The sequence below is a fragment of the Gopherus evgoodei genome, chromosome 11 (genome assembly GCF_007399415.2).
Source record: "Gopherus evgoodei ecotype Sinaloan lineage chromosome 11, rGopEvg1_v1.p, whole genome shotgun sequence".
Classification (NCBI taxonomy): Eukaryota; Metazoa; Chordata; order Testudines; family Testudinidae; genus Gopherus; species Gopherus evgoodei.
Window position 1 is genome coordinate 35,733,169 of NC_044332.1, and position 24,029 is coordinate 35,757,197.

General features: G+C 41.5%; 1 protein-coding gene across 4 annotated transcripts in view; it reads left to right on the top strand.

Annotated features, from left to right (window-relative positions):
• CCDC141 (coiled-coil domain containing 141) overlaps positions 1-24,029 on the top strand; it is a 173,665-nt gene that overhangs the window by 33,839 nt on the left and 115,797 nt on the right. For all 4 annotated transcript variants that reach the window (XM_030580729.1, XM_030580732.1, XM_030580730.1 and 1 more), the window contains exons 6-7: positions 2,538-2,791; positions 15,875-15,994. In XM_030580729.1, coding sequence (XP_030436589.1) covers positions 2,538-2,791; positions 15,875-15,994 — 374 coding nt within the window. The remainder of the gene's footprint in view (positions 1-2,537; positions 2,792-15,874; positions 15,995-24,029) is intronic.

Consider the following 24,029-nt stretch of genomic DNA (forward strand, 5'->3'; position numbering starts at 1 on the left):
TCACTTTGCATTTTAATTCTATTTTCCAAATTGATAGCAACCCCTCCCAGCCCTATGTCATCTGCAAAATTTATAAGAATATTCTTCACTCCATTATCCAAGTCATTACTGAAAATGTTTAGTAGTTCCAGACCGAGGACAGATACACACACCCCCATTTGACAGCGAACCATTGATAAATACTCTTAATGTATGGTTTTTCAATCTAATTTATTCTAGATCACATTTCCTTAGTTTGCTTATGAGAATGTCATGCAGGACTATATCGAAAGCTTTACTAAAATCAAGATATATCCTGCCTGCTGCTAGTCATTAGGTCAGTAACCCTATCAAAGAGAAAATTAGCTTGGTTTGGCATGATTTGTTCTTGACAAATCCATGTTGACTGTTACTTACCAGCCTACTATCCTCTAGGTGTGTCATGGCATAAATCCCCACTCTGAACCTTAGGGTCCAAAAGATGGGGTACCAGCATGAATCCCCCTAAGCTTAATTACCAGCTTAGATCTTGTAGTGCTGCCACCAACCAGGACTTGCAGTGCCTGGTATACTCTGGTCCCCCCAAAACCTTCTCAGAGGACCCCAAGACCCAGACCCCCTGGATCTTACACAAGGAAAGTAAACTCTTTCCCCCCACCGTTGCCTCTCCCAAGCTTTCCCTCCCTGGGTTACCCTGGAAGATCACTGTGATTCAAACTCCTTGAATCTAAAAACAGAGAGGAGTGCACCTTTCCCCCTCCTCTTTCCCCCTCCCCAAGAGGTAATACAGATTCAAGCTCCATGAATCTAAAACAAAGGGATTCCACCTTTCCCCCCTCCCTTCTCTCTCCCTGTCTCCCACCAATTCCCTGGTGAGTACAGACTCAATTCCCTTGAGCCTCAACTAGGGGAAAAAATCAATCAGGTCTCAAAAAGAAAAAAACTTTTAATAAAAGAAAGGAAAAAAGTAAAAGTTGTCTCTGTAATTTAGATGGTAAATGTTACAGGGTCTTTCAGATTATAGACACTAGAGAGGAGCCTTCCCCCCAGCACAAATACACATTAAAATCATTCCAGCAAAATAAACATTTGCAAATAAAGAAAACGATCAAAAAGACTAAACCGCCTTCTACTGTTACTTACTATTTGAATAGAAAATTAGAGAGCCTGTAGGTACGTCTAGTTACCCTCTCAGAACCCAGAGAGAACAACAGACAAAGAAAACACACAAACAAAGACTTCCCTCCACCTAGATTTGAAAGTAACTTGTTTTCTGATTGGTCCTCTGGTCAGGTGGTCCAGGTTCACTGCTTGTAACCCTTTACAGGTAAAAGAGATATTAACCCTTAACTATCTGTTTATGACAAGGTGCTTACAAATTGCTTGTTCCAATATCTTCCCACAATTAAAGTTACGCTAACTGGTCTAATATTCGCTGGGTCTTCCTTTTCCTCCTTTTTAAATATTGGCCCTTCTCCGGTCCCCAGAGACTCACCTTCGTGAGTTATCAAAGATAATTGCCAGTGGTTCCATGGTTGCTTCAGCTAGTTTTAGTTACCCTGCAGTGAGTTTTATCAGGCCCTGCTGACTTGAATACATCTAACTTATCTAAATATCCTTTTTCTATTTTGGCTTTTATTCTTTCCCTCATTATTATTAATATTAATTGTATTGATCATCTGGTCCCAGTTTACCTTTTTAGTGAAGACTGAAGCAAAACAGGCATTAAATGCCTCACCCTTTTAGATATCATATGTTGTTAGCTCTCCTTCCCTGTTAAGTAGAGGACACTGTCCTTCATCTTTCGCTAATTCTTGAAGTATTTATAGAACCTCCTATTATTGCCTTTTATGTCTAGCTAGGTGTAACTCATTTTTGCCTTCACCTTTCTGATTTTGTCTGTACATGCTTATGCTATTCTTTTGTATATTGTCAGCAATTTGTCCATGATTCCACTTTTTGTAGGATTTTGTAGCGGGATGGTTACCCGCTCCTGCCCTTTGGGGCTTAAAACAGCCCAGGAGAGGGCTGTGGCTGGGGCAAGAAGGGGTAGGCAAAGGCAGCAGGTCCAAACCCCTTTGCCTGTGATGAGTGGCTGATACTGCAGTCTGCTCCAATGAAAAGGGGCTAGATGGTGACTGGCAGTAACCATATTCTGAGGTGATGTGGGAGTAGTGGGTTGGGGGTTCCCCAGGGAGAGGAGACCCAGATTGGTGGGGGACTGTCAGGGGGAAGCACCCCAATTAAAAGGGCCCTGGGGTCGAGGGAGGGACACAGGGGCCAAGAGGACAGGCAGATCACGGGCCTGCAGAGGGCACTCTTGGCTGGAAAAGAGCTAATTCCCAGGAGTCACCAGCAGGAGGCGCCGCAGGGGTGAGTCTGCATGTCTACAGATTTCTTTTTTATTTTCAGTTAAAGAGCTCTTGATGAAGCCATATTGATCTCATAACATTTTTCCAGTATTTAAATATATATATTTAAATATGCTAAAATAATGCTTTATAGATTGTGTTGATAAAAATTAGCATGTTTTTTCGTGTGTAATCTTATTCTTACAGAGCTCTTGGAAAAGTCACTGGCCCTTTTAAACAAAAGCCAGGAGCTGACTGAATTCATAGAAGAATTCAAATCTGATGGGCCTAATGTAAACCCTGAGTTGATTCAAGGAGCCCACAGCAGCTGCTTGAAAATTGGCAGTCTCCTTGAGCTGCTACAAGACAGGAGAAGGCAACTGGATATTTATCTGAAGCAGCAACGCCAAGGACTAGAGCAGGTTCTGCAAATTTGTCATTGGCATCACCAAGAAAACCAGGTATGATATACAACACTTAGGCCAGACACAGTAAAATCAGGATACTGTTACATGTGATGGGGAGAGTTACAAGAGAAGGGGTTCCTGTGTATTAGGATGATAGTTTGCCTCACTGATTTGTTTACTTTGATTTATATTTTAAGCATGTCTCCCGACACAACTTTATTTCTGGTCTTTCCTAACTTTTGGCTGCTTGATTTTGCAACCTAAATGTTCTTTTAATGTAGCTTTTTTTAATTTAATTTTCTGAGTTAAAAAAAACTGAACTCTCCCACAGAAATGTGGAATCATATTGACCCCTACACACATGGGTTATCAGCAGAGTTCAGACCATTAGCTTCACTGCACTTACCTCTATCACAGGAGTTAATGGAGCAACTGGTGACTGCAATAGACTGTCATCTTCTTTGTGAACCAGTCAATAGAAGGAGAGAGAGATACTTTGCAGGTGGTTTCACAGCTATTTGCTAAAAGCAGAGAAATATAGAGACTCCTCAGTTCAGTGCCAGTTTCTGGAGGGACATATGTTCTAGTGGTACTCTTCTGTCTCTGTGGACACTGCCTGCCCCTTTCCCTTCTCTTGCAGTCAACCCATCTCCAGCTCCTATTTCCATCCCCCTCTGCTCCTATCCAACTTCCCCCCCGCACACACACACTCCAGTTCTTGCCCTCCTTCCCCTCTGTGGCTATATACACCCAAGCCCGTCCCTTTCTGCTCACCCTGCCTCCTCGGCTTCCTCCCCCCTTCTCTTTCTATCTTCCCACCCCTCTGCATTCAAATGAGGCAGGGGCAAGTCCTGCTCAACTCCTGCATCCCTGGAGTGGAGTTCGCTCAATGAGGATGGAATCTTTGGGCAATGTGGCTGCCAAACTCTAGCAAGTCTCTACTCAGTATGTACAAGTAGAGTTTTTTAAAGGCTCAGAACTTGGTCAAATTTGGATGAATTTCCATAGGAAATGCAAACAACACATCCTGATACCAGAGCAAGCTCCTTGCCAAATTGCAAATCCTTGCTCCAAAGCACTGAGTTGATAGAGCTTCTCAGTAAAACAGTTATGACATTTTTTTAAAAATGGGCAAAAAAAGTGTTTTTCCTGAATCATGTTCCCTGGGCTTGTCTACACAATGGGGTTTATTTCACACTAACTGCAGTTTTTTCCAGTTAAAATGGGCTCACATTCACCCAGTGCAACTCTTTTTCTGAATCAAATGGCCAGTTAATATGAATTGGATAATCCACCTTGAAAATGGTTTAGGTTCATTTCAGAATGAGTTTGTGCAGAAAAAGAAAGCATCTGTATTTCGGATTAACTTTTCAGTCCTCCCACTTGTATCCCACACTGCATTGCTTCACATTAGGACTGCCCTGTCTGTTTACCTGTGTCCTCTCTAGTGCTCTTGGGTCAGGGTTGGCACTTCCATTTAGGCGACCTAGGCGGTCGCCTAGGGCACCAGGATTTGGGAGGGCGGCAGACTGCTCTGATGGACCTCTCGCAGTCGTGCCTGTGGACAATCCACTGGTCCCGCGGCTCCGGTGGAGCATCCGCAGGCACACCTGCGGCAGGTCCACCGGAGCCGCAGGACCAGCAGACCATCCTCAGGCACGCCTGCTGCAGGTCCACTGGAGCCATGGGACCGGTGAGCGGGCCCTGCTTCTAGGGCGCCAAAAACCCTCGCGCCGCTCTTGTCTGGGTCATGTTGGCCAGATGTCACCACCCCGTTTAAATGCTGGCGCATAACTAGAAGGTCCCAATTTGCAATTACATGGCACTGGAGCTGTATATCCTTTTCAGTGTAATCAGCATTGTAGCAGCCATGCCTGGTGGTGCTGCAGTGCAGAAGTCAAGGATTTCCTTGCTATCTGGGGTGAGGAGATGGTCCACTTCTGTTTTAACAGCAGCTGCCATAATGCAAAAGTACATGAACATATAGCAAGGTATATGACCAAGAGAGGTCATATACTCTCAGGACACAGCTCAATGCCATTGCAAAGGAAAGGACCTTTGGCAGGCTTATAAAAGACCAAGGGCAGAAACAGGACTTCTGGCAGTGCTCTACTACTTTGAGGAGCTGGATTGGATTTTTGCCAGGAAGGCCACCACTGAGCCCCAGTATGTTGTGGAAAGTGCTGAAAGCACCAAGGAGACCCCAACCAGGACTCTGAGGAGGAGATTTCCCCTGAAGGCCAGGAGAAATCTAAGAGCCGGAGCCAGGCTCAGAGAAACAGACAGCACCTGGATTCCCAGCATGATAGTGCTGAGAAGGGGACCTCTGCCAGTAAGTATTATGTGCTACATTACTATAAAACTGTATGAGTGATTTTAGCAAATGCTTGGCCCAAGTGCCTGATGGACATGGCCATTTTGGGCAAATGTGAGCTAGCTCCGCTTTACCCCAGCTCCCAGCATGCTCAAGACAGTGGCCACATGGGGAATTCCAGCTCTGCAGGGATTGGTTCCCTGATATTTTCATTTCCCACTGCCCACTGCCATGCTGGTATCTACCCTCCAACCTCCCTTCCATTCCCCATCAAACACCACAGTTGGAGGGGACATTTTGCCCCCATTGCCTTGATTAAACCAGTGGTGCCACAGTGGTTTTGTAAAACAACATTGTAATGTAGCCATGTTTACTGAAACATCAGTTTCAGGAAAAATATGATATAAAAATACTATTTTTCACAATGCCCTGAGCTTTCTGGTATCTTAGCACTTTATGAGGCATATTTCCCAAAGATAGAGTCACTAAATCACAGAGATTGTAAGGGACTCAGCTAGTTCTAATCAGATTCTCAACATCATTAAGCCCTCAGGTTCAGAACACATACAGCAGAGCGGTACTTATTTAGCAGTGCATTTTGTATATCGAGTGCAGGTAACAGAAAACAGAATTTAAGGCAAAGATAATGCTCTGTTTTGGCACAAACACTGCAAGACACAGCAGCCTTCTCAGGGCTACCTTTATAGGTAGAGGGGCCCTTCCCGTCCTGCAGCACTTCTGGAGGGACCATTCTGGTGAATAACATCACTGCATATCCTCTATCTGCCCATTGCCCTTTTGAATAAGCCACTTCACTGCCTCTTGGTGACTCAGATCAGAGGAACATCTTCCAATGTAAGGACTGCCTGCAGAGTTGCCAATGCAATTACTAACCTGCCCCCCTGCAAACCCTCACACTCCCCTCACCTACCTCCCAAAGCCTCCAGCCCATCCAACCCCCCAATCCTTCTGTCTACCCCTAACTCAGGTAAAGCCCAAGCCCAAACCTCCAAACTCTGCTGCCAATCACCAGCCATGCACCATACCAGCAGCTTTGGATTAGAACAGGGTTCCTAGGCAAAGAGGAAGTAATGTGGAAATGTCTTAACATTTGCAAGTTGCCCCCAAACTGGGAAGAGATTATGGGAATGGCATTCCAAAACTGAGGAAAGAGTCATTTCATCATTGCTGCCCTGGAGTATTGATTTACTTCAGTAACTGCTTTTTCTGTTTGTCAGCTACCCCGGCTTCTGTATGTGACATCCTGCAGCCACCAAGAACAGAACTCTTATTAACTGAAGAGTGCCTGACTAATCTCCAGGGCAGGAAAAGGAAGACCAAAGATGAAATATTTGGGGACCTTGAGACAGCATCCCAGAAGAGGGATGAAGAGAGAGAGAGAAGTGGAGGGAAGTTCTCCTTGTAGAGAGACAGAAGAACAGAGAATTGGCAAGAGACCACATCAAGCATGACATGGACGTGCAGAAACAGCTCCTGAAGATGATGCAAAACCAGACTGTCTTGATGGCGAACATTTTGGGACAATGTTCTGCCACAGCACCACAACCCTATGTGCCCTGTTCTGTTCATTCCCCCTGAAGCATCTGGCACCGGCCACTGTCAGAATATAGGATACTGGGCTAGCTAGATCATTGTTTTGACATAGTATGTCCAGTCAAGCCATGTCCTGTAGCCCATGGAGAACAATGGATACTGGGAGCAGCACTACATTTTTAATGCTCCTACTACAAGTAGTTCTTTGAAGACAGTGAATTCTGGAATCCCTCTTTCGTCCCCACAATAACAAATTATAGTTTCTTCTGGCACCATTCTACATCTCCGTACAGAGGCGCAACAATCAGAAATCCTGCATGTACACATGCTTGTGACCAGTACAGCACATGTGTGTACTCCACACTGTATGGCATGGGCCCACATCTTCACTGTAATCCTGTCTAACAGTTGCACTAGTTTATGTAACCATGGCATGATTTGATCGATACAGGTTATTTTTGACAAGACTCACCAGAGTTTCATAACATACATGTCCCAGAGACCAAATAAAATGTTCTCTCCAAAAATAATTGCACAAAGCATTTTTAAAAAGCAAAATACACTTCTGGTTCACTAAATTCATACACATAGAGTAAAGAAATCCAGGTACAATGTGTAATTAAATTACATTGCCACATTTCAGCTTTTAGCTTCAAAGTAGGAGCATGGGGATCTTGATCCTATCGCCCTGATGATTAGCTGCAGATTTCAGAAGAAGCCTTTCCGGCTGATCACAGCATTCAGCAAGTCTCTGCACTTCTTCCCTCTACCCACTGATGAGGCTCTCGCCCTTGCTCTCACAGAAGTTGTTCAAAATACAGCAAGAATTTATCCCATCAGGTAGATATTTCTCAGCAGCCTCCAAACTCATCATGAGACAACTCCATCTCCCTTACAAATGCATACTCCACTGTCATTCTACAGCTGCTCAGAGTTTGTAGTTGAACAGGTCCTTCCTCTTGTCCAAGTGTCCAGTAAATGACTTCAGAAGCCAGGGAAGCAGAGAGTAAGCTGTGTCTCATAGAATGACAGGAGGAATGACAGTACCATTTATATCCATAGTAGCCATGGGAGCAAATTTTCCATATTTCATTAAAGACAACGGATGCGAGTTTCAAAAGATCCTAGCAATTTGGACCTTTTCAAGACCGCTTTAACACTGATGACTCTTCTAGGCCAGTGGTTCTCAAACTTTTTCTTTCATGGACCACTTGAAAATTGCTGAGGGTCTTGGTGGACCACTTATTGATCTTTCCAAATGTTGTTTGTACTGTTAGCTACCTATTGTAAAGCACTTTGGATAAAAGTGCTATATAAAAAAAACTTTAAAATTAATGTTTTTTTGTTCTACAAATAAAAGCACACAGCTCATATTTTAATATCAGTAGTCTTACCTTTCTAATGCGATGGATGCACCCTCTCTTCTCCTCTACGGCAGCCCCAAGCTGGGACTGGGAAGGAGGGGGATCTCTCCCTCTCTCCCCTGCCACAGCAGCCACAGAGCTGAGGCTGGGAAGGAGGGCCTTCTCTCCCTGGCAGCTGCAGCCCTGGGACTGGGGAAAGTCACCTCTTTCTCTGGCTGCCATAGCTCTGCACATCCCAAATTCCCAGCACCCCATCTTCTCACCCCACTGCTCCCTCCCACCTACCTCCTATCACCCCCAAAGCTAACACCTCACCTTACATGTGCATCTTCTCTAGGGTCCAGGCACCTAATTAATGGAGCCACACCTGTGTGGCTCCAATAATTAGGTGGGTGGCCCTTCATTGTCTCGTGTGGCTGCCTAGACTCACACCTTAGAGGGAGCTATCCACGGACCACCTGAATGGAGCTCGTGGGCCACTGGTGGTCCGTGGGCCACTGGTGGTCCACAGACCACAGTTTCAGAACCTCTGTTTTAGGCCTTGGAGCTCCATGGAGGTGCACCCCTTTCTGCTGATGAACTCTGAGGCCTGAGGTGGGGATAAAGAACAGGCACATGGGTTTCATCAATGACTCCAATACAATTCGGAAATTCCCGCTGTGCAAATCCACTAATAGCCTCCTGTGCTTTGCCAAACGTTGACCCATGCTGTCAGCACCTTTTGTAGCGGCACACTGCTCCATGACAGTTGATCTGCCAACACCAAATTGCTTGCCTACTGACTGGTAGCAATCTGAGTTGGCAAGTTTCCAAATGGTGATGGCCACATGCTTCTCCACTCCGACAGAAGCTCTCATGTTGGTATCCTGAAGGATGAATTCAGTGTAGATCTCTAGGAAAGTGCCCTTTGTCACCCAGAAATTCTTCCTTCACTGCAGGTCATCTCAGGACTACATCACTATCCATTTCCACTTTCATGAGTCCAGAAATGGCACTCAGTCAAGTGAAGCTGCTCCCGGCAAAGTTTTTCCACAATTAGCTGCTTGATTTCTTCCTCCTCCTTTAATGAAATTAGGTTGCCAGTGCAGTGGCTGGCTTCCAAAATGACCCAGGTATGTGACCGCATTTACATGTGCAGCTGCCTTTGTGTATTAATGAGTGCCTGGACCATGACACAAAGCAGAGTTCCTCCATGCTGGCTGACAGCAGTTTTGAAATTGGCCCTGACTTTCAAAAGATAAGTGATTATAAGATCACAGGAGAGGAATCAAGAGAATTTGCTACTGTGACCCCAAGTCCCAGAATTCTGGGAGCTTGCAGTAGGTATCTGACAGTGCACCACAAACAAAAAAATCATCCTAAAATGCATAAAGCCCAATAGTGGGACAATACACCATGGGATCCCAGACAAGAATGCCTAGTGCTTACTCCAGAAAAAGTCATTACCAGGTGTACACACTGATTCAGTGAGAAGTAGGTAAAAGCAGCCATATGGATGCATTATCTTGGAATTGTTATTCTACAATGTTAGTGCACCCAGACCTAATCCACCAAAACAAAACAACAATAAAAATAATGGTCTAGACAAATCCTCAGAGATAGCTAAGGACTTTAAACTGAAAGTTTCCTAAAAATTTAGCCAAGGCAGGCACTCGTCATGGAAAATTTCAGTCTGAATGTTTAAAGTTAATGGAAAGTGTTGGGCAACCTTAATTGTAGGCAGTGCTATGCACTCCAGCTCTGCCTAGAATATTGATTCTGCAGGGTTATGTACCTTGGACATCAAAACCAGCTCTACCTTTTTTTGCATAGTGTGTATATGATCCTTCAAGTAAAACATTTTACAACTGGTGAGGTACTGTAGGTTGCTGCTAATCTTATTCTGAAACATCAAGTATTATAATTGCCAGAGGCAAAACTGGATTTCTTGGTATCATCATGGCTAGATGGATTACTATCCTGTATGAAAAATCCTGTATTCCTATGAAAGTGTTATCTTTCCAGCCTGTGGCTATAGAATGATAGCTTGAACAAATCCCCTTTTTCAACCAAGATACTGTAAAAGAGAAACTGCTAAATAAGAGGCTAGAGCTTTTACTATGAAAATCATGAAATATCGTCTAACACTTGAGAGGCATGATGCTGCTCAATTCTGCCCTGGCTGCTGCTTTGTCTATATCACCAGGAAACTGTCCAGCAAAAGAACACACCTTAAAAAGTAATGTTCTTTCAATTCTCAGTGGCTACAACTGATGTTTCAAAACAAATTTAGCCAAGTCGGTTGGAAATGTATCATATTGCAAAGTACACTTTCCAAGAAGAAGGGTCCTTCTCTAAATCCTTCTTCAAAGCTTGGAAGTACCAGGAGTTAGTACTCCTAGCTGTGATGCTTTCATCAACTACATGATCTTTGCAGCTTTATCCAAGTATATCCGTAACTTACAGGCAGAGAGAGGGGTGCAAAACAGAAGACTCTCTGCAAAATACTTTGCTATCTTACATTGGGTAAAGAGGGGAAAATACTTTGAATGAATTTGCTTTAAAACCATACTACAGAATCTCCCCAAGACGTAGGGTGGGGTGGAGTGACGTGCAAATTTGGTCAAACTTACCACAGATTTCTAGTTGACCTAAACATTCATGGACAATTATCTTTCGCTTACAGAGTGCCAAGTTGAATCCAGCCTAGTTTGGGAACATCCAGAAAATCTTTACTATCTGGTTTAGGCTGACCAGATAACAAGTGTGGAAAATTGATACAGGATAGGGGGTAATAGACTGTAAGAGTTGTCTATATAAGACAAAGCCCCTAATATTTGTACTATCCTGATAATAGAATGATCCCAATAATATCAGGACGTCGGATCGCTTTAATCTGGTTGCTGTTTGGTGTGTGTGTGTGTGTGTCCATTTTCTGCAGAATGGGTGTTGACATCACAAACACCACCATTACAGCTGATAATCTACTGGTGATAGCTTGAGGAGATGGGCTGTAGCTCAGATAGAATGCTTATTCAACCACCTGCCTTGTCATGCCCAGCTGTGATCCAAGGTTGATGCAGACTAGCAGGCAGAGTCAGGTCCTTGCAACACTGTTCTAACTATGGACCTGTAAGTGTCAGTCTGGCACCTTACACAACATTCATGCACAATTATGGAACAATAAATACTCTGGAAAATTAACTGGTAGAACTTATGACAAAGTATCTTTTTAGACTTAGGCATATGCATTTTTAAGTACTGGTTCTCATAGCCTCACGGCAAATCTGAAGTCTAATATTTTGCTCTCCCTGTGTGTGCTGAACTTCCATTAATGTCAAGTGGAGTTCTACACATATAAGGAGAGCAGCCTATTGAACTCTGATTGACGCTAATGGAAGTTTGGGAGACATAGGGAGAGCCGCATATTGGAGTCAAGCCTGCTGTGAACATGTGAGAGTAGATTTTTACCCTTAATAATACTTGTGTTTTTCAAAGGATAAGTATAAAACACAGATGTCTCCCTGATCTGGTTTTGAAAGAGAAAGTAAGCAAACATAAAGATCACAATATATATTTCCTTGCCCCGAAGAACTAAAAATGCAACACCTTCGTTCTGCCTTGAATTAGAATGTAACGGTCTGATAAGCATAATCATAATATGTTTTTCTTTATCAGTATTTTCAATATGTAAAAACGTACCTTGTTTTACATTTAAAGAGCTGACCTTCCTTTTCAGATACAGCAGCATCTTATTTTGCTGATAATCTTCTTCATTAATGAAAATCAGAGGCAGATTGGGCTATTCTGTGCATAATTAATTTTCTCGGCAAGATGATTTATGAATGTAATTTTCTCAATTGTGCCAATCATGCATATATGAGACAAACAAATAAATTAAACTTAAGCTATTCATGGTCCCTGGGTAAAAGGTTGTGTCAAGGGCAGAGATAAGGGCTAAGTCAGATTTGTGGGACAGCATAGCACACCCTCATCTGCAGTCCATGCAGACACACAGAAGGGAAATGATCCTTCTTTTTAAAGGAAAAATATTAACTACTGGTAGTTATCAGTTCTTGTGTCGTTAAGAAGGTAGAACTAACAGCCCTGTCACCCCTTGGTGCTGGATTTCATTTACTAGCAATTTAATTGATGTAAAAATAACAATGGTAGTGCAATCATTTAAAGACTCTGTTATGGGATCTTTACCTGAATGAATGTGACCCACTCTTTTCTCCTGCTGATCTTTACACAGTGGGCTGGGTTAATAGCTGCATGTTCTTTTTTACTGAAAGATGTTCAGCATGCAAGACTGGGGGACTGATTTAACCATTATTGCCTTCATGATACAGTTTGGGGCCATAGCTGTGTTTGGAAGCTGCTTTCAAATATAGGCCCGGGTTTCCATTTTTAGTACCAAGCACAGTATGAGCTGAGCAAACCCTGAATGTCAGCATGCACAAGTATAATTGGGAAGCTCCAACAGTGACTAATGCACCAGAACTGCTTGGATTTATGGAAGAACTGTCTAAACAATCTACATATGCTCTTTTCGGGTTTTCCAAAAGCTGTGTCCCCTATGGTCTCTGCTGCTGCTGCCACCCGCTAGAGTGAAGGAAAAACACTGGCAGGTTGGAGACAAACCTAGACATTTTCACTTAATTCATAAGCAATTAAAATGTTCATAAAATTTCTGAGTAGACCTTCATATGTCTTCAGATGTGCTCTGAGCGCTTTCTGTAAATGGTTTTCATAAAAATGAAAAATTGATTACATTTTACCCTAAGTGCAGGAATATTTAGACTGGAACATACCAGTAATTAAATTATTAAAATCTGTTTAGTCAGATTTGTTTAAAATGATTCTTTGCTAGCTACCTGGGGTGAAATCTTGGCCCAATTGAAGTTAATGGGAGTTTTCTGAAGACCAATCCCAACTCCCTCCCCTGGTGTATTTATAGTTGTCTCATCTCCTGCAATATCATTTATTCTACTACTGGTATACTCATGCATACACACCTTTCATGCAAGAACACACCTTTCACAGATCCATCACTGACGAAAATGAAGCTTGTATTCTGGACCAAATTTAATTTTGTGCATATCATCATCAGACTGGGATCAACAGTAATAATACACAGGACTTTCCATCTTCAAACATTAACTAATAAACTCTCCCAACATTTCTGTGAGAGACAGAAAGAGAAGATTGTCTTCCTGTTAGAGAAGGGGAAATAGAGGCAGACTTGGGATGACATAAATCAGTATCAGAACCAGGAGTGAAACTCAGAACTTCTTAACTAAAATCTCTAGGTCTTCTGTCTCAAGCCTCATTCTGATTTTAGCCTAAGGGCCCAGCCAAGTCAGCTATCCTGGGTTTAAAGCACCACTGAACTTGGATGAGATGTTTTTGTGTGTGGATGGGTGAAGGTTAGGGGTAACGCGCACGGAAGTGCTTAAGATAACTCTGCAATTACCATATTTTAACTTACAACAGTTTCCAGGAACAGATAGGGATCCTTTCACTCCTACTTCCATGGGTAATTTATAGCAAATATTGTGGTCAATAGCATGCTGTAAGGCTGTCATGCACTCAGGGTTTTAAATAATTAGTAGTTTTGTTTATCAGGCAATCAACATGCCCTGTAGCTTGTGCACAAAAAATAAAAGCCTACCAAAAAGAAATTTCTGAAAAAATAGAATTCTGTGGGCTTCGGTCTTAAACACCAAAGATGGCTCTTGCATAATCTTACACTGCTAATATCACTCATTGACATCTGCAGTACTTAAACCCCAACTGCTTACACTCTTGATAGTTAAAATAGACATTGCAAGTGGCTAAGGAGTGAGCTTCTTACAGTAACAGAGTTAAAGATTTTATACTCCTCTGCTCAAGTCTATAGAAGCATGAGTTTGTTTTGGCAAACAGCCAGTGTTTTCCATAGAAAAAAAAATTGCCTCAATTTACAGGGAAATTCTTCTTTCCCCTGTAGCATACGCATTCAATTTTATTTTGATAGATGCGAAGTACATGTTTTGTATGTCTTCTTCCAGTATAAATGTTTTCATAATTTTGCATTGCTAAGAGTATGTTTGAGAGGATGAGGAAAGAGGAAAGGAAAGGTTTCATGGTTCAGAATTTTGGTCTGATTCCTATGTTTTAAATTTGATTTGATTGAGTCAGGTATGTAAACATTACTCCAAGACTCCCTTGGGCTTCCACTCATCCCTTCATTCTACATAATCAACTTTCCTCCTTATAGGTCTGTCTTCATCAAAGGGTGACTTGTACAGCTCTAACCCCATTTTTGAGAGCATAAAATAACCAGTGTCATGTTGTATCCCAGAGATGGGCCAGGTCCAAATGCCTCTAATGCTGTTCAAAGTGTCAATCTGAACTTCGTGACTTGGGTCCACTTCTACCACAAACCTTCCACTGAGAATGAGTGCTTGTGAGAGCTCATCCTCCCTTGAAAATGAAAATATCATGTGCATTACCAAATGTGAATGGCTTTTATGACAATAGTTCTCACTTAGGATGACCAGACAGCAAATGTGAAAAATCAGGACAAGGGTGGGAGGTAATAGGAACCTATATCAGAAAAAGACCCAAAAATCAGGACTGTCCCTATAAAATTGGGACATCTGGTCACTCACGTCTCACTTCACACTACCTTGGTCTTTGTTCAAATAATTAAAAAAGAATTATTTTTTGAATTGTATTTTTTTAAGCAGGGCACATACAAAACTCCCATATGCTTTTGTTTGTAACATGTATCACCAGGATACTGTGCAGAAAAACGAGGTCCCCTGTGTGTCAATAAATAAATAAATAAATTGGAAGCGCTTTAGAAAGTAGTTTTGAGACTCTGCCATCAAATTAAAATTTAATTACATTAATTATCTGTTGACTTTCCTAGCTCCGTTGAATTCCTTAGGTAATTTGCCCACTATATTATTTCAGATGTGTTGAAAGCATTTTCTTGTTATAAAGGTTCTTTTGGTTTTTAGAAAAATATAGAATAAAATAAAATTTTAAAAAGGCCTCCACAGACGCAGATCTCAGGAAACTCTTAGAAACATGCTTTCAAGTCTATATTCTTCATATTATACAAAGGAGTTTTAAATGTGATATATAGAATATGGTAGTGGCTTTGCAAGACTTGAAAAAGATTGGAGCAGGTCTCGTAGGTACTAACTGATTCCCAATACTATTTTAAGATGCAAAGCTTCACTCAGGGATCTTTGGCATGTGTTGTTTACAAGGAATGTATAAGGTACCTACTGTGCATCAACTAGAAGTAGATGCAAGTCATTCTGGGCAATTTATGAGATACATTAACTACTGCGTTTGTTTGCTGAATATTCTTGTTACAGTCAGTCTAGCAAGCTGTAACTGTTTTTTGGAATACAAAAGATTACAGTAGCTTCATTGAATTATTGAAGTTATAGTTAGAAAAGACCTATCAGGTCATCTAGTCATTGCTTTTTATGCATCATTGTAAATATGCTCAGATTTATAGTCACCTACTGTACATGAATGAGCATTTTTCCTAGGAAAAATGTATGATGTTTTTACCATTTTAAACTATGTATGTCTTCGTCCACGTGACTGCTTCCTGATTTCTCTATTCCTTCAGTATCACCCACCGTACTGATTGATAAATCATTTGACATATTTTATGAAAAACAAGTCTTGTTTTGTTACATATATTCCTATATATGTGCACTTTGACACATGATCTATTTCATATAGGTATATGAACTTTTGAATTAAAACATGAAGACACAGTGCTATGTATCTAAAATTGGGGCTTAATTTGTAGACTAAGTTGGTTCACTTAATACCCCTGAAAGGTTGGACAATTATTTCTCAGCTTTTGAAACTCTTCTCAACTCAAAAATCTCATTTTTGTGTTTTATCTAGGTAACATCTTGGTACAGGAAAAATATGAGTGATTATCTTCATAAGCAAAATCTAGGCTCATCGTTAACAGAAAATGAAGAGCTACTTCATGAGCACATGGAAATGGAATTCAAGGCTAAGGTAAGAAATATGAAAATATTAAAGGAAAAAACTAACATACATTATATTTATATATATATACACACACACACACACAGAGATGTGTACAGTCTATATGTTTGTGTATATAAGAGAAAAGTTTTATTTTAAATATAACTAGTATTACACACACAATGTTCTTGGTACGGTTTTTCTCACCCTAGCTTTTCCTATATTCATGATAATGTAAAGCAATGACAAAGTAATTGTACATTTTGTTTAACTACCACCTTTCAATATAGTGGCCAAATAACTAGATATGTCATTTAGAAATAAAAACAACATTGCAAGAGCTTAAGGGAAGTAGTTAAACAATTTGAGAGAGTTTTGATAATGGTAAAAATAGGTGTCCAGTCACTATTACTGTAATGCTTTGTCACTGAAATCTGCAGATCATGTGGCAACAAAGTGGGTATAATGTAGGTTTCAAGAGGAATTTTTAGCAATATGTCTGAAATAACATGATGGGACAATTTTATTCCTCTGCTGCATAAATGATGAGGGTGGGTTAAAGATTATGTTGATATGAAAAAGAAATATATTTACAAAACAGGGAGTATAAATATTAGAACTCTCTTGTAGTTACTTGATTTTGATGTAAATGTAATAGTTCTCTAAAGTGCTGGTACAATACAGTGAAAATAGCTTGGTGTGCCATTTTGGACTGGATGTGTTCAGAGAACTTGGCTCACAGAACAGGCCTGTTTTGCGCTAAAAACCTTTGTTCATATAAAAATGTAAGTTTTTGAAAGGTGACTGAACTTACCAGACTGACCAGGTTTCTGAATGGCTGGAGTTATATCTTCTCTAAGCTTTAAGGTTAATAGACCATCAGTTTGTTTCCATAATTTATAGTTAACTGCTTCAGTGCTACTAGGTGAGCGGGTGAAAATGCACTTCTAATGCCATCCCAAGCATCTCATACATCCTATTTGAAGTCACAGGTTTTTTGTCTAGAAAACATTTGTTCTTAACAGCATATCACCACATTCTGCTGCAGGATGCACACTGCTGTGAATACTAGTAGTGATGGGGTTAAACACTAATGATTGAGTTACAAGGCATTTCCAAAGGAATATTATGACCCGCTGGTAGAAGTTGATGGTCTGGAGTGCCATCAAGGCTCACTGAATCCAGCTAGTCATTAATCCCCAGGAAATTCACTGCACTGAAGTTGTTGTTGCTGTTTACTATATCAGTTGAAGAAATGTCACAACCCATGTTTTAAAAAATAGTAAAATATGCATTTTCAGTCTGTACAGCAGTGGACCCTGATCCATGGCCGGCACCTCAAGGAACTATCACAATAAAATAATTTTATTTATTTATTGCTTATCTAAATAACTCTTCCCCTATATATTAGCTAATCAGGTTGTTTGAATCATCCCAAAGTATTCCATTCTTCATCTAATGTTGTTTTAGAGGGTTGATTAGCATTGGAAGCTTTCCGTACAGAGTCATAACTTAGGGCAGCTTACTTTTATCCTTCTGTTGTTGTTCTTAGCAGCATGTTCTAGCTCAGGGAAATCAAGTGCACTGAGTAGATCTTGTGGAATATATGCCATGCTTCTGATGTGAAATGTGGACACACAAGGTAGCTTAAGCTGCACACAGCAAATGTATTGCAGAAAGATGAGCTACAGGTCTCTGTATCTGTTACCTTTTCATTGTACTAAACTGATGATATTACAAGCAGTGGGAAAGAGAAATTTGACACTCTGCTATATTTTATTTCCAGCTTGAGTATTCAAATGAGTGTTTTCTGTAAAATTTGTTGGAATGGTAGAAGCTTTTAGTAAATGCCATCACTAGACGCACTGATGTTTTGCCTTGATGGCAGAAGCACACCAAGACATAAGCTGATACCAAGTTCAGAGGTGCTCCCAGTTCAGGCTAAGTAATATCAGCACAATTTCTTCTACAGCACCTCCCTGTTGGTGACTCCACAGTGGAACATGTCCTTGTATCTGTAAGTCCCCAGTCCCTAGTCTTTTGTGAAACCTTCCATCTGATACAAGGTTATTACCTCTTATCTCCAAACTGCAGGGATGTCCCTTTAACGATGTAGCAGGCTCATTTCTGTATCTTGGGATCCACTAGTCACACCATAACTCAGTTTGATGAAGGCCAGCTCTGATGGACTTCTCAAAAACAATTTACACACACACACACACACACACACACACAGAGTCAGGAAAGCATCAGAAATGTGCTCCTGACCTCCCCTTTCATCTCTCTTTCCCAGATATATATGACTATGTATACGTGTCCATGCAGCCCATTCTGGCCAGAACAGTCCCTTTTTTAAGCCCTGTCCCAGGTCTTCTGATATTTTTGGCTACAGAGGGCATTTGTCCCATTTGCTCTTGCCAACTGATCAAGTTGGCAAGAGCAAATGGAACAAATGCCCACTTTTGTCAAGAAGTGGGGTGTGGTGCAGAGGAACATGCATGGGGGCGAGCAGAGATGCCAGCCCTGTGCAGGGGGGAGGCTGGGCTGAAGGAGGGGACAGACAGGGTTCCAGCGACCAGAAACAGCCTCGAATGGGGAGCTGGCAGGGTTCAAGTGACCAGTAACAGTCGGGGAGGGGCATCTCGGGCGACTAGCTGGGGCCAGCCCCATGCAGTGTCCCATTTTCCCTTTGGGAAATATGGTCACCTAAATATGATCCCTTTTACCATCTTTTAATCCCTTATTTAAATGTCCCTGAAGAGCTATGGCCTCAATCTTGAATTGCAGGATTTTGAATCTGCAATATTTTGCAGCTCTTAGGACAGCCTCCAAAATCTGATGCTCTTCCTGGATGAGATCACTGCATTTTAAATTTCTGCACTGTACATGCAATCCTGTTCTGATTGTTTGTTACTGTAGAAAGCTTCCTTCATGCTAAATCGTGTTTTGGTTGTCGTTACATTGTAGCAGCTCCAGATGTACGTGTGATCATCATTTCTGATATAGTTTACAGCAAATGCTGTGCTAGGTTCGATCATCATTACAGTTCAGTCTCTCCTGACTGGTTTGCCAGCTGTTACATTTGCAGATTCAGGGTATTGCCTAATCAAGTATCCTTTTTTAGTACTTTTACCAATTTAAAATATGTATGTTTATAAAACCTCACTATGAAAGTGTTACAGGAAGCTCAAATCTCTGCAGAAAAACGTGTCCTACTTCCCGGAACTGAGCTAGAAGCAAAATTACATATATTCATAGATTTTTAGACCAGAAAGGATCATTCTGATCCTCTAGTCTGCTGACTAGACTAAAGAATCTCACCAAGTAATTCCTGCATCAATCCTTTATCTTGTGGTTGAGCTACAGTTTACTTCTCAACAACATATTCAATCTTGATGTTAAAACTTCAAGCAATGGAGAGTCCATCATATCCGTAGTGAGTTGTTATAATGGCTAATTACTATCAGCATTGCCCTTACATTTTTGTGCCCTGTTTATTGTCTGAGTTTGTTCAGCTCCATCTTTCAGCCCATTAGATCTTGTTAATGCCTTTGTCTGGTAGACTGAGGAGCCCTCTACTGTCAGAAATCTCCCAGTGTGTGTACTTGATCAAGATCCCCTGATGTCTGATAAGCTATATAGACTTGGGAAACTCATTCACTTTAAGGCAGCTTTTCCCTATCTAAAATAATTCTTGCCTCTCTTTTTGGAATCCTTTCCAATTTTTCAACATCCTTTTTGAAGTATGAATGCCAGAACTGGACACATTATTCCATTAACGGTCTCACCAGTGCTATAGACGTAAATAATATCCATTATGTCCAGAGTCACTGCTTCGCTGGATGCTGTCCTCCAGCTTCTAAATGTGATCTACATTCTTTGTTCCTAGCTGTATAAACTTGCAGTTGGCTGTATTGAAATACATGTTACTCAAATGAGTCCAGCTTGCGTAGGGATCCAGATCAGTCTGTAATTGACCTGTCATCATTTACCATTCCACTAATTTTTGTATCATCTGTGAACTTTATCAAACAATTTTTTTTGTATTTCCTTCCAAATCATTGATATAGGTATTGAATAGCATTGAGCCAAGAAACAGAGTAGTGGAAAAACAGAACACTAACATTTCACACTGCTTTCTGTAGAACAAACATTTTTCTCTAAAAGAACTAAGTCTACAGTCACATTGAGAGACTATTAATGTATATCAACACTTTCAAGTGCTACAACTATCCAGCCTAAGGCACTTTTTGAGAGGATGGCAGTGTCCCTGAGGAGCATTATTTTGCAGCACAACCTGCTACAAGATGCTCAAACGGAGATTAGTTTGCTTTTTTGAATGGCACAATTGAACCTTGTATTGTTGTAAATTCCAGCTGGGAGCACATGCTTAGAAACAATGTAAAAAATATGCCTACCCCACATTCAGGTCTTTGCTGAGCACTTTGTATTTTGGATTTACCTGGGTTGTTTTCAAACTGATAAAATTATTGCTACATGTCATTCTTTTCCTAGTCTCTGACGTGTCTGTTGCTTGAACTGAACATTCATTATATATCATGACTGCTTTACCAGTGATATGTAATGAAATTGAAAAACACCCATATAAAGTATTGCTTTAGTAAATCAAGCTCACATTGTCTGGGATGATTAGTAGATGAACCAAGAAACTATAAAATACTATATAAGATGAAGGCACCTTTGCATATCATCGGATTTAAACAAAAAGATGACATCTGAAGCTGAAAAATCTCAAAGCAGTTGTTGTCTGTTTCCAAATAGTAAAACAACTATATTAATTTTTCAAAATTCTTCTACTTTCTTTTAATGAATGGTTTGTTTTATGTGTCTGATTCTTTAATGTTCTAACCAATTAAAAGCCAGCATCAGTTTTTGCAGCATGTAAATTGGAAGCAGTCTCATTAGTAATAGGGGGAAAAAATTGAATTTCTCTGGAATCATTATAACTATAGTTAGAATTACTTCCCCCTCTGGAACTCTCTTTAGTGTCCAACTGTATTCTAATAAAAAAATGGTCAGTGTTCTGCATTAACTTCTGAGGTGATAGAAACGACATTCTGAATTTGGTATATGAACTGTCATAAATGCCAGTTCCTGTCAGATAATATGAGGAAGGTGTGAGAAGATCCTTTTAGTTAATGTTTGAGAAATACTGTAAGGGAGATGTTACATCAGACCCAGATAAGTGTACTTTCTGTAGCTTTGCAGTTAACTGGAGAATGTCTGAATAGCCCTTGAAAGGCACCAATAACAATAACTGTCTTAGTTACCTTCCTGGAAAAAATCATAGCATTCCATCAACTTGATAATAAAATGTGCTCGCTGCATCCTTCCATACAGCGGATCTTTGTCCAGCTAGCTGGAAGAAAAGGAGCATTGCCCCTTTAAAGTGTCCCCTACAATGAGTGGGGAAGAGAGAGTTACTCATGGGCTATCTAGTAAGTATTTGCAGAGTTGGGGTCTTTATACATGTGGTGTTGTGTGGGCCTACAGAGAAAATAACGTATTGAAAATAAGCACATCAGTACTTCTCCTTTGGCTCTAGTGGTAGACATCTTACTTCTTGGAAGAGTTTTCAGCTCCCCAGCTATGCAAATATGATTTATATATAGTAGTACCATGTGTAGTCCCATCCTGGAGCACTGCAAGAGTGGTGTAGAGTTCATTTGCTCCTAAAAAAACACTCTGACCAACCTCTAGCATAGTTGTATTTAGAAGATATTTACAGGTCCAAAGAGTCAAAGGTGTTGACAAGGCTGTGTCACTGTCTATGACATACCAGGGTACAATCCAGACTAATGAGTAGCTGTGTCACCCCTCCCCTGTAACCCGGGGTGCCCTTTAGAATGCCTTGCTGCTGTAGCCACCAGTCTGGGCTGCTCACAAGTAGCCACCAGCATGCAAGTCACTCCCAGCTATGTCTCTCTCTGTGTTGCAGCCTGTCAGCCATGCTCTGGCTCTTACCAGCTTTGGTTATACTGCAAGATGATCACCAGTGTAACCAACACAGCCCAGAAACATATGTCCTGTACTGCCCAGCCCTCTCTTACACAGTACAAATATACTGAGGCCATTATTCCTTTAAGAGAATAACATGCACACAACTCGTTACCCCAGATGGAATTACTTGGACACTTCAGGATGAACACACTGGATTAGATAAAGCAATAAATGAAGTTTATTAACAACAAAGAGATAGCTTTTAAGTGAGTACAAGTAATGAGCCATAAAAGTAAAACATGGTTACAAAAAAATAAAAGTAAAATGCTTACTAGTGCCTAATGTAACAAACATTCGATTCAAAGCAAAAAGTTTTCTAACCATATGTGTTCAGGAGTCTTACACTGACCAAACTCTTTAGGTCAGGGCACCTCCCCCAGAGCATCCAGCGGCTGCTGCCTTAGTTTCCTCAGGTGCAGTAAATGCAATGGGCAGGGAAAGGGAGAGAGAGGGGTGCCTTGGAGTATTTCTCTCTCCTTTCTAGTTTGTCCTCCCTCTTGAAAAACATTTCCAGCTAAGATCCAGGGGATCAAGAGTCTATGTGGAAGGATATTCCTGGCTGAATTTTTTCACCTGTTTGAACTTTTTGTCTTCCCTTCCTGCTTGGAGACTCTGTTCATTGCTTAAATGCAAATTAAGGGAAGCACAGAGTCCTTTGATTAGGACAGACCATTTGCCAACTTCTGTTTGGGCAGGGCCAATGGTGCAAGTAAAATCCAGGTCTTACTGGTAGGTGGGATAGCCACCAGCTAAGGGCGGGTACGTGACCTTCCCACATGACTCCTCAACCGCCAACCCGGGACCCCCAAGCTCTCCCAATCTCCACCCCACATCCATCCCATATTCCCCAGGGGATGGGGGCTCTGTCCTCCTCCTCCTGCACTGGAGACACAGCTGGTGGGGCGAGGCTGGGGGCAGGCAGTACAGCCACTGGAGGAGCTGCCAGTGTTCTGCTCCTTTCTCTGCTTGGAGGGGCAGCAGTGGGAAAAGGAGCAGAACTCCCAGCACTGCCCCTCCAGGCATGGAGCTACATCTCTGTCCTTCCTCATACTACAGCAGTAGCCTCGTTGGAGCCAGGACTTGGGGGGTGAAGCTGGGGGCAGTATAGCCATCAGAAGAGCTGCTGGCATTGTGATCCTTTCCCTGCTGTCCCTCCTAGCAGGGAAAGATCAGAACCTCCAACCCTGCCCCCCAACCCTCTCCTCCAGCGGGGCTGCTCCTGTGTCTTTCTGGGACGCTGTACCAGCTATAAACAGCTTGCTGGTACAGTGTACCTGAGCGTACTGGCCTACTTGCACAGCTGGGCAGGACTGTGGGGTTGGAACATGCGTTGTTAATGCCACAGAGGGGAAACATAACTTCACATACAGTGTTGCCACACACATTTTGCCATGATAATACTGAGCTGCAGATCAGAGTTTTCAGATGATACCTTACAAAATGTACTTGGTACAAAGATTATTACACTAGACTCATAGACTCATAGACTCTAGGACTGGAAGGGACCTCGAGAGGCCATCGAGTCCAGTCCCCTGCCCTCATGGCAGGACCAAATATTGTCTAGACCATCCCTGATAGACATTTATCTAACCTACTCTTAAATATCTCCAGTGATGGAGATTCCACAACTTCCCTAGGCAATCTATTCTATTCTAGTGTGTAGGGTGTGAATACAGGGATGTATTCTGTCTCACTGTCCAACATAAACAGTGTTAAACAAGGTTCAGGACTCGATATACATAGACCTCAGCCTGATTAGTGCCATGGCAAACACACCATTAAACATCATATTAGTCTTTTATTAAAGATACAGAGGAGGAGGAAAAACAGTTAAGTAAGGTTTTCATTTTTACAACCTCCCTGGTTCCCATTCTCTTTAGCTGGAGAGGGTTTTTAGAAGGACAATTTGACAGTCTCTTAGAGGGTATTAAATATGGTACTAACTGTCCTTTTGGGGAAAAGAGAAGTTAGTTGAGTTGGAGCTGTCATTGTTACTGTTGTTGTTGAAGTCTGTTCCCATTTTCTAGAAGACAAAAAAAACCCA